Source organism: Eucyclogobius newberryi, unplaced genomic scaffold, assembly GCF_026437365.1.
Source record: "Eucyclogobius newberryi isolate DKJ021-1_F unplaced genomic scaffold, fEucNew1.0.hap1 SCAF_16, whole genome shotgun sequence".
Classification (NCBI taxonomy): Eukaryota; Metazoa; Chordata; class Actinopteri; order Gobiiformes; family Gobiidae; genus Eucyclogobius; species Eucyclogobius newberryi.
This window is the reverse complement of record NW_027315790.1, coordinates 25,739,440-25,751,308: the sequence shown is the minus strand read 5'-3', so window position 1 is coordinate 25,751,308 and position 11,869 is coordinate 25,739,440. Positions and strand designations below refer to the sequence as shown.

General features: G+C 38.2%; 1 protein-coding gene across 1 annotated transcript; it reads right to left on the bottom strand.

Moving 5' to 3' along the window:
• Positions 1-3,626: 3,626 nt before the first annotated feature.
• On the bottom strand, positions 3,627-6,048 carry LOC140362085 (uncharacterized). The gene is made up of 3 exons (XM_072448118.1): positions 5,968-6,048; positions 5,352-5,502; positions 3,627-4,281 (listed from the first exon to the last, which is right to left on the bottom strand). The coding sequence occupies exons 1-3, from the start codon at positions 5,999-6,001 to the stop codon at positions 3,720-3,722; spliced, it is 747 nt and encodes a 248-aa protein (XP_072304219.1). The 5' UTR covers positions 6,002-6,048; the 3' UTR covers positions 3,627-3,719.
• Between the last annotated feature and the right edge of the window lie 5,821 nt (positions 6,049-11,869).

The following is an 11,869-nucleotide window of genomic DNA, read 5'->3' as shown; positions in this document are numbered from 1 at the left end:
ATGAAAGGCAAATGACCACAGGCAAATACTGCAATTAGATATATGTAGAATTATTATAATTTTATTAAGTCTTCCTCTTCTGGTTGTTCATCTACCTCCATCTTCTTTGTTTTTAGATGCACTGCTTTTTGGTTTAATTACCGATTATTATCCTTTCAAATACATTTTCCAACTGCCAACAAAATACTGGACTATCTCTTGCATTCGACTTTATTTATATATTTTATTTCTTCGTGTGTAGGTCCAGTTTGGTCTCAATTACAACGCGATTTGCAGAAACGCTGAATCTAACAACTACAGTTAATTTAATGAAAACTCTGACCAACTGTTTGTAAAGTCTCATTGTGAAGCCGGAGCTCGGTGCCTGTCACATTTTTTTTTTATTTCACATTTTTCTGTCTTTAGGCATGATGTGGATGAACTTATTTTACTGAAGTTTTCTGTCCATGCTCCTTTTCTCGTTCATGTGTGTATTTGTTGCCTTTTTATGTTGCGTTCATGTGAAACCGTAAAGTGTGTGTGTGTGTGTGTGTGTGTGTGTGTGTGTGTGTGTGTGTGTGTGTGTGTGTGTGTGTGTGTGTGTGTGTGTGTGTGTGTGTGTGTGTGTGTGTGTGTGTGTGTGTGTGTGTGTGTGTGTGTGTGTGTGTGTGTGTGTGTGTGTGTGTGTGTGTGTGTGTGTGTGTGTGTGTGTGTGTGTGTGTGTGTGTGTGTGTGTGTGTGTGTGTGTGTGTGTGTGTGTGTGTGTGTGTGTGTGTGTGTGTGTGTGTGTGTGTGTGTGTGTGTGTGTGTGTGTGTGTGTGTGTGTGTGTGTGTGTGTGTGTGTGTGTGTGTGTGTGTGTGTGTGTGTGTGTGTGTGTGTGTGTGTGTGTGTGTGTGTGTGTGTGTGTGTGTGTGTGTGTGTGTGTGTGTGTGTGTGTGTGTGTGTGTGTGTGTGTGTGTGTGTGTGTGTGTGTGTGTGTGTGTGTGTGTGTGTGTGTGTGTGTGTGTGTGTGCGCGCACACACCTCTTGGAAACAAGTAAACAACAATTTCTTACTAAAACAGACTTGTGTTGTATGTAAAAGTCAGAGGTGGGCAATACTCATTACATTTGCTACTTTTACTTTGTAGTTCTTGGAGATATACTTTTTACGATTTAAAGTAACAGTACTCTCGAGTAAGTGTTGGTTCCTCTTCCCACTGTGTAAATCTTCAATAATACAATATTCATTATCAAATGAGTGTTTTTCTTGGACTGCTTCAGACATGATTTGTCTTTTGAATATACTATTTTAGCATTCATTACTTTATTTGTCCTTCCAATTACATTAACTTGAATTATAAATCAGTCACTCTAACCTGAGCACATACTTTCACAAATACTTTTTCACTCTTGGGTAATTTCTTGCAGCGCTACGATGTACTTTCATTTGAGCAATATTCATTTGTAACATGACTCTTGAACAATTTTGTCTACCACTTCTTATAAAAGTATATTACTCTTAGATTTACTCGGGTTAGTGGCAACAGTTTTTGCATAGATTTCTGTGTGGCTTCCAGATTAGTTGCAATAAGCAAATTACAAAAGCTGCAATGATTGAATTACCAATCAGCAAACTTTACTTCTGTATTTAAAAAAAAAAAAAAACTGCTAACACTATTTTAGATCTGGACAAACGTGTTGTGAAAAACATTCTTTGGCTTAAAGTATGAAGTGTTTTTGAATGCGTTTAAAATGTGAACTCTGAAGAAAATCCTATTAAAACATCCAATTGCAATATCTGATGTATCAATATCAAATGCAGAACAAAATCTAAAACTTGATCCCACTAGTGATTTATTTTTTTGCTGATATTCTTCACGCACACTTGCACTGTGGCACATGAGGAAATGCTTTTCAGAGGTGCGTCTTGTGTTTATTTTACGATTAATGATTATTAGATACTGTATGTGCTTTTAAAAAAATTAGAGCCAAAGTGATTTAACAAATGTCACTTTGTTGATTTCAAAGTAACCTTTGACAGTTATTTGGGACTGAAACAGACTTGGATATGGTGTACAAACAGTCATCTTAATATTGTGGCTCTTTATGACACTCCAACATCAAGAACTAAAGTTAACGGTCACTTGACAGACCCGCTGACTCTGGAAAGAGGGGTGAGGCAGGGCTGCGCTCGGTTGGCCCCTCTTCCTGTTTACACTGTACTAAGAACCATTGGCCCAACATATTAGACAATCAGAAAAAATCCATGGTGTTATAATTTATAGGATGGAACAACAGATTTCCTGCTACGTAAATGATGTCGGATTGTTTTTGACCAAATCAGAAATTTCACACCTAATGTGATGCATTCCCTTGATAATATTGAGCCAATGTGAGGTTATAAATTTAATATACAAAAAAATGTGTGGCGAACCTCTCTTGACTTTTAGGAGGACCTATCCTTTTAAATGGAAAACAGAATCCCTCAAATATTTAGGTTTGTTCCTGCATAAAGTCAATCGTTCAAGAGAAAAACTACACCCCTTTTCCTCTATAAAGACCTTGTCCTGTTTTGTCTTTTTATTGTGTTTAAATATTCAAAGAAACATTAAATAAAACATAAGTAAAATGAATGTTTTGCCCAGATCTATTCCAGACTCTCCTAATTTCCCCAGGCAACTTTTTATGAGTGGAATATATAATAATCTATAGATTTATATGGCATGGTGGAAAAAAAGCCCCTGCAACTACCAAAAGAAAAGTGTTTTGAGCCCACCCTGTACAATTTTTTAATAAAGTTTGATGAAGCCACAAAAACAACTAGAAAGTAAAAGTATTAACGGTTAACAACAATTTGCAAACTATAATGGTGCCCATTCTATTTTGACTGTTTGGACAGCCCTGGTTTATAGGGTAAATGACAAACTTTTTTTCACTAAGGGCCGCATTTTGAAACTTATAGACGCAATGGACGATTTTTCGGCGATTTGAGAACGCAGGCGGAAGTGCGCATGCGCACTCTCCCGTGCGGACTGATACAACACACACGTGCGTTTGTTTATTAGCGCAACGGAGCGCATCGCATCTCTCGTCTCCCGTAGATTCCTGTCCACTTCTGCGTCAGCTCGAACTGTCTTTCTCCGTCTTCATTTTGCCCCGTACACTGAGGGAACTATATTATGATAGATCCATGCGCTTAGGCACGCGGAAACGTGGGGACGAACCGCAGGTGAGCGGTAGGTGCGTTTTATGAGTGATACGTGGCAGGACAAATGATTTATCCACGCCACGCCATTCCACCTTTAAACGGGGCAGAGGGCCACAAACAACTTGACAATGTCGAATTTGTTGAATGACAAAGTGAATCATTCGAAATTTTGCATTTGACGTAATTGCAATGAGCCTCCACCTTTAATTAGACCTAGAATATTAATATTAGGTTGGTATAACATCAATATGCCTGAATTTTCCCAATTTCACAGTAAAAAGTACTACTTTTTGTTGTTTGGGCCAACATAGCAGGAAGCTGGAGTGCCAACAAAAATTGGTTTGAGGGCCGCATTTGGCCCCCGGGCCCTAGTTTGGACATGCCTGCTATAAACCCTAGTATTTTATAATCAAATCTATGCAATAATTATTAGTACAAAAGACAATGAAACCAGGACTTCACAGTGGCATTTTTATTATTAGAATCCTCTGAGTGCAGGTGAAATAAATAGCAGCTGGTAGTGACTAAAGCAGGGTGGTGGTTTGTGTTTTTACTGGGTGGTTTTCTGGGTGAAAGCCTCCCACAGCGCAGCGATCTGGGCCTTCACGTCCTGAGTGTTGGCCTCCAGTTTGGCCTTGAGCTCCTCTCCGTACGGGGCCAGAGTCTGCTGCACCTCCTGCACTTTCTGGTTCACCTGGGTCTCGAAACCCTGCGCCAGGGGCATCAAGTTGGTCTGGAACTCCTCGATGCTCTGCTCCATCTTCTGCTTCATCTCGTTGGCGTACGGTCCCATCTGAGCCTGGAGCGAGGTCTTCAGGTCCTGGCTCTTCTGCATCAGGACGGTTTTGAGAGTCTCAGGGTCCATGGCTTCGGCGAGGAGAGCGACGTCCCTCTTGAGCGCGTCCAGCTTGGTCTGGAGGTCGGCGACGAACTTCTCGGCTTTCGGCTGGAGGTTGGCGTTGACGGCGGACAGCTCGGTCTCCAGGCGGGACTTCAGGGTGTCTGTCTGCTGCGTGATTTGGGTGAGCAGGTCCTGGGACAGAGGGCCGGCCTGGTTCCTCAGGGCGACCACGTACTGGTTTACGGTGTCGGTGCTTTGGGAAAGCTTAGTGCTGGAAAACATACATGAAATACAATATTAGAGCTACGAAATTTGTGTTACAATTATTGGGAACAAATACACCACGAGTTAACGATTGTTCGCAATTACTGTGACCAAACCACTGATATTTAATTTCTTTGTCCAACATCTTCAGGTTTGTGGCCAGCTTTACAAAACATTCTGAATGACAAAAAGTTAATGTGACAAAAACAGCCAGATAAATTACTTTACATTTAGTTGTATTGTTTGGAATATAGATTAAATTATTATTAAACTCTAGATAAGAGGAACAATCACATGTCCTTAATTAGCGCTGATGGCATTGGAAATTCTATTGTCTTTTGATTGTTCTATATTTTATTCTAATGATTGTTTTCAGATTATACTGTTTATACCACTGATGAGTTCCATATCACAAACAAAGGAGAAAGAAAGTTGGTTGATTCAAAATAAATCCCTCCGATCAGATCATGTGTATGTATCTTGTCAAAAGTATCAAAAATCAGATATTAATCAATAAAACTGGAGATACTTCTTTGAGCAAGAATCAATACAAAATGATCACATTAACAGGACAGAACTGGATCTTTCACAGTTTTAACATGATCTTGAGCTTTATCAGAATAAGACCACAATGTTTGTTTAAAGAAAAATACTATTTTTGAATCAATCAACCTTGAACTAAAGAAGAGCATTTATAATTATCGAAATCGTTATAGAGAACACGACTAGTATCTTGTATTTCCCCAAAAATAACTTTCCAAATGTGTGTAACTTATGGTTTGCTGCTTTGGGTTAATAGAAAATACATCAAATGCTTTAGTTTTGATTTTTCCTTTTTCTAAAGAATTGAAATGAAATAAGCAGCAATGGATGATGGACAAAGCTGCGTGTGAGAAGGTAAATGAAGTTGTGACAGGGTAACGGTTTTAGAGTTGGTGCAAATGACGTCAAACACTGGTCCTTGGTAACGATTCGAGTTCTCCCTCATTTCTAACTCTACAAAATGACAAAAAACTGAACAAAACCAGTCTAAACTGCTCAAATGGCAGTTCAATTCACACATTCTGCGTCTCTTACTTGACTTCCTGACCCAGCTCCGAGTCCTGGATCTGTTTCAGCGACCCCTCGGCCATCTGCGTCGCCTTGGCAACATAGTCCCAAAACGTGTCCCTCACCAGGTCCACGCTGGTCTTGGGCTGCTCGTGCCACACAACGTTGGCATTGCAGACTGTACGAGGAACAAAAGACTTTTTATATCAAAGTAGATGACATTTATTATTCTAAGTAATAAATTATCAACTGTTCACATGTCTATTTATTTATTGGTTAGAAATGCTTTTTATCTTATTAATTAAAAGCGGTAATTAGCTATTTTACCTTGTGTGTTGTATCTGAATTCATCCAACTAATTTAACAAACTAATTTAAAATACAACAAAGTAAATCTGTCTTTGTTTGTACTTGAGTTTTATTTGTCCCGTGGTGTTTTTCAAAAGCCAAATCTATTTTAGTGTAACAAAAAAAACTATACTGTAATTAATAAAGATTAAATTAGTTTGTGCAATTAATTATTTTTGTTTTCCAATAAATATATCATGATTTGATGTCTAATTTAGTAACATCACAAAAACAGCTCTACCCACAAAGACAAAAGTAGTATTTCAATATATGCAGTTTGTAGGTTTTACACTCACCAGAAATAAGGGCAAGAGCCACAAGGAATTTCATCTTTGAATCTGTAAAAAGACAAAATCACATCTTGTTGAATTCAGTCAAATCCTGCTGATGTTTTAGTGTGGAGTGGGTGTTGTTACCGTGGAGTGGGTGTTGTTACCGTTGAGTGGGTGTTGTTGCCGTGCAGCGTGGGCCTGTCCCGTCTCTTTGGCACCTCTGTGTTGGCTCGGGGTGTTGGGCAAGCTTTTATAGAGAGATCCAGGTCCAAAGTCTCCCTCACCTGTGCCCTGCTGGACGAGACCAGCCACAATCCACTCCACGTCACGCGTCACACAGAGGACGACTTGGTAAAATGTAAAAGAACAAATGTTAATTTTTGTACATCTGCTAAAAGGTTCGCTGTTTTATTAGTAGAGTCTGTCTCCAGTGTTTTGCCTGGAAGTGATGAGATGCAAGCGAATACTTTACTTTATGTTCAGAATACTCATTAAGCGGAACTGTATCCTGAGTTACTCTTTCATTTGGTGGTATTTAGAATATATTTACTTTTTTAAATCAGAGGAACACATCACTGTATTTGAACACACAATTTAGGCTTCAAACTGCAGTGAATTAGTGGAAAAAAATGGAAAAGACAGTAGTACAAATGTTCCTTCTTTAATTTGTGATTAAAGTTATCTTGTATAAATAAATGCAGAACAAACGTCAAACAAAAAGCCATTTTGATCTAATTATAATTTTTCACACTATAATATAATGCAACTCAATGTGAAAGTATTCTAAGTATTCAGAACATGTTACAAAATACCTTTTAATGCAAGTATATTTTCAAAGTACTCTTCCAGTAATGTTCCACAGTATGGCATTAAACTTATCCTCCCATGAAGCGAGCAGGAAACAGCACCAAGCCAAGTCACAAGTCAGTTCTGAGTAAGTAAACAAAACTGTAATTGAACAAAAACGGTCCTAAATCAACAGTTGTAATGTCAACATCTCAAACTGTGTGAAAAGTCCAAGTGTTACTTAAGGTCACAAATCTTGATGGCCAAATATTTTATAATTATTATTATTTTTTGTCTTGTCGGTCTGATTATTTTTATCTTCAATATTAATATAATTCAATTCAATATAAAAAAAAATCTAAAATGTTGCAGAAAAAATAAAGATACATTTAAAACATAATAAAACCTCTTTAATGACACTCAATGTAACTGTTGTGATAAAGCTTCATTTTATGGCTTTGTAAGTGTTTTACTGCCATGAATGATGTCATCTGTCCATGTTTTTGTGTTTGTTGTTTCAACCTTCATTTAGGACATTTGTGACATTGTCCCATTAGAACCTGTTGCCTTCATGTTCTTACAGAATCAAACCCACCACCTTCTTGCTATGAGGCAGGAGTGTTAACCAACTGTGCCATTCAAGAGTAGAGTGTGTTAAAGTTCAGTCTAACCCACATTCTTTTTTGTTTTTCTTTGTTTAATATCTTGACCATGACTTTAGTCTGTAGACGACATGTTCTTGGCTGATATGGAAATCTTGGTTTACGTGTATTACGTGTATTTCGAACAACAAAACGCATTTATAAAAAACATGTGTGCATTTATAGTTGTACATAATAGGTATAAGAAAATAGTTTGAAAAGGAGTGGGTGAATTGAAACCTGAAACCTTAAGTAGACCCAGAGTTTACATGGTACTGATCACAATGTTTGCAACACAATACTTTAGTCCTTACAAGTAGAAAGTAAAACTTTTTTCTGATCATTATTTCTTTCTCCCTGAACCTTGCAAGAACAGTATTTTTATAAACTGCTTTGAGTGGGTGAACTGTGGTGCAGAGGATTCTCACCTGCAGATCGACAAACACAAACGTCTCCTGGTGGTTCTCAAAACTTGTATTACCAGATTTTCCGGACTAAAGTCGCACCTTTTTTCATAGTTTTGGCCGGGGTGTGACTTATACTTATATTTATACTTATATACTTATACTCCGGAGCGACTTGTATGTTGTATTATTTGTTATTTTCACACTTGCAACCGCATTTCATACTCCAGTGCAACTTAAATATGTTTTTTTCTTCACAATTTTCCTTTTTTTGGCTGGTGCGACTTATAGTCGGGTATAAGATTAATTTTACCCCTCAGTTTATAGTCCTCCTCGTGCTGACAGAAAAGTCTCTGGATACTATTCGGTACCAGTTTACACTTTGAACATTAGTACTAGAGTTTGATAATTAATTAAATCAGCAAATTTAAGTAGATTGTACTAAGAAGAGTGGATTGTATGGTCTCTATACGACAAGTGGCTTGATTGCACTGCTGTAGTTTGTATTTTAGTCCAATATTGAATAAAGTGCTCTTTACACTGTATTGCCTGCAAGAAAGAATAGACACTTATTCACAAAATGCTTTGGTAAAATACTGGAAAAAAAACTTTTAAAATCTGTGTATGTCAATAAAATACAAACAAATCTTCCATATGTTTCCTCTAATGTTTACATTGTGTGTATTCCACATTCTCCAACAGGAAACAGCATATATGTGGCTATTTACTGCATTTACAATGACTCCAGCTCCGGTTCTGTTCAAGTGAGCTGAAGGTTCTGAAGTCAAATTTGAAAGAAATTACAATAAAACCTTTTTTCATGTCTGTTTTTTTCCTTTTCACCCTTTAATGTTATGAAAAAAACATAAAGAACAAGACCAGAGAGTAAAAAGCCAAAAACAAAAAGGAAGACGAGAGAATAAAAGGGTGAGTCAGACTTATGTGTCCTTTTGCATCGTTCCCTCCTGTCCCAGTGTCTGGCATCATGTCATCACAGGAAACCAAAAGCACATCCCTGACCCCGCTCTGTGACACACCTGTATTTGCGAGTGTGTGTTAGAAATGTCACTTTAAAACAACGCCCGTTTCCTTGTTTTTTTCGCTGATAAATCTCACGCTTATTGTCGACTGCAGCAGAGAAAACAATTGAGTCGAGATACGGCCCGGGCCAAAGTCCAGCAGCTGCGGCCTGAAAATCACACTTCTCAAAGAAAACACTAACACAGAGAGACGGTAACAGTTCAATAATGTGTACAATAAGTAAGGATCAGAAGAAAACAGGCTCCATTATACGCTGTACATGAAAAGCAGCTCAACACACGCTTCTTTTCATTAGTGCAAATAGTGCCTTAGTTTGGGTTTTAATAGATCAAAACAGGTCATCGTTTCCAAAAGACTTCCAGGATTGTGACCTATTCTTCAGCAAAACAAGTTGCCCTATAAATAGATCAGACATTTCTCTCATGGGTTCTACAAGCTTGTTTAAAAATAATAATAATTCACATATATAATAATGAATGAGTGTATGCAATAGGAGCATCACAACTAGATTTGAGCTAAACTTGAACTTTGAACTAGAACGTACTCTAACAGGACAACATTTGGTCTTCTGTGAACAGTTTTGAAATGTTGTTGAGCTTTATCTGAACCAGTTTAAGACCACAAAGAGTTGAAAAGGTCAATCCAAAACGATTGACCAATCCCAAAAATGTCAAATAAAACACGCTGCAAGTTGTTCCACTGACTTAAGAATACATGAGTTGAATTAATTTGCAAATTTAAAGAATCATCACTTACCATTCCATTTATGTTCAGTTTAGTTATACAATTCCTTTTAAGTATATGTTTGTAGTTTCGGTTGTAAGGATGTTTTCAATGCCATGTCTCGCTCGAATGTTGTTTAGTAGAATTTTGTATCCATGGCAGACTCATTTGTTCCCTTTTTGCTTTTTAAAAACACTTGAATAGTATTTTTGAAGTCTCAGTTAAAATATCACACACTGAGTTACATTTTACATTTGTATGACGTCTTCCCAGTTTATGATTTTCCATTTATTTTCAAAGTGGACCAGTTTGTGTTTTGGAATTAGACTTTGTTCATTGTAAAGAGAAAACACACCTTGTAGCCTCATGTCATATTGATCTGTCAAAAATGTTACGTTTTAATGAGTCGTTCAGGCTTGTTTGTGTCCATTAAAGTTTGACTAGTCCTAATGATTTTAGCTGCATTTTTAAACATTTTTGTTAGTCTTTTTTGTTCATCCAATTCATGTTCAAATCACCCATTAAAATAGTTTTTTCATAATCCCAATAGAAAGATCATAAGCATCATAAGTGGGCGCATTATATCAAACTAATAAGCTACATTTCATTGTAGACGTTAGCACAACATTCAAAGCAAGACATTCAATACCAAAAGTATTTAAGTCAATGACAGAACATTTTAAACGCTCCCTGATATAAATCAGAACCAACACTCCTTATCCATTTGGAGGATCTTTCCTGTAACATTGATCATGTTTTTAGAGATGTTTCTCTCATGGCTCAAAGTCAAGGTTTGAATTGCTCAGTAGATGGTGAAATTTGACACGAAACTTTGAATATTTGTATGACCCCCAAAAATGCCTTTTGGTTTAGCCTTTGAGTCCCAGATCTTTGCATCATTTAAAGTCTGGAAATATTCTGTATTTATAATTTTCATAGCAGATGGGAGAGCCAGGATGGCTGCTAGCAACTTTCTGTATGCCAGGGTTTTCATCGCCAACATTTGTTCCAACAATTGAGGTGTTTAGATGTTTTGATCTTAATTGAGAAATCTCCATCTTGTGTAAGTCCTAAACCCTGCAAAGCCAGATGTATCCACAAGATAGAGCTGTTGACATTCTTCAGGGTGCAACTCAGCTAAAAAGCCTGTGTTAATGTTTTTTAAGGGACCTGGATTTATTTGTCACCACTTGAGATCTAGAGACAACGTAACGTCCATAAGTATCCCTTCTTCCTGCTGTGTGTGGAGGAATAGAGGAGAGAGGAATAGAGGGGAGAGGGAGAGAGGAGAGAGGGATAGAGGGGAGAGGGAGAGAAGAGAGAGGGATAGAGGAGAGGGGGAGAGAGGAGAGGGGGATAGAGGGGAGAGGAATAGAGGGGAGAGGGAGAGAGGAGAAAGGGAGAGAGGAGAGAGGGGAGAGGAATAGAGGGGAGAGGGAGAGAGGAGAGAGGAATAGAGGGGAGAGGGAGAGAGGAGAGAGGGATAGAGGAGAGAGGAATAGAGGGGAGAGGGAGAGAGGAGAGAGGAATAGAGGGGAGAGGGAGAGAGGGAAGAGGGATAGAGGAGAGAGGAATAGAGGGGAGAGGGAGAGAGGAGAGAGGAATAGAGGGGAGAGGGAGAGAGGGAAGAAGGATAGAGGAGAGAGGAATAGAGGGGAGAGAGGAGAGGGGAGAGAGGAATAGAGGAATAGAGGGGAGAAGAATAGAGGAGAGAGGAAAGAGAATCGAGACGTGGTCCATGAGCGTCCTCGGGGGTCAAGGGCCGTTGTTGTAACCTCCTGTTGTGATGTGTTTGGACTTTACTCCTCCAAACGTCCCTCGTCCCCGTCATATAAACACGAGGGTCCGGTCCCAGGGCAGAATCACAGCTCACGGCGGGACAAGGGTCGTCTCCACGGAAACATTTACACGCTTCATACATTCAACTTCAGCGTCTGGTTTTGTGAAGCAGCAACATGAAGGTCCTGGTGCTCGTGCTGGTCCTGTTTGCAGGTAAGAACATTTCAAAATAAAAGCACTGGATGAAGTATTCGATTTTTTTACTTAAGTTAAAATACATATACAGCAGAAGCGACTGAATTGATAACTTACTTTTCCTTTTCCTGGTTTTATATTGGCTATATATTTTTGTTTGCTCAAAAAAGGGGCCTACAACATAAGGAAAGAGTAGAGTAAAAGTAAAAGTATCCAATACAAGTAAAATAAAAGCATGTAAATGATATTGTCACATAAACAGCTGGATAAATAAATAGTACTTGACACATATTTTTTATTATTATTTTGATCTAAAAATATTCAACTCAATTATATTTCTTTAAGTTTTTAACGATT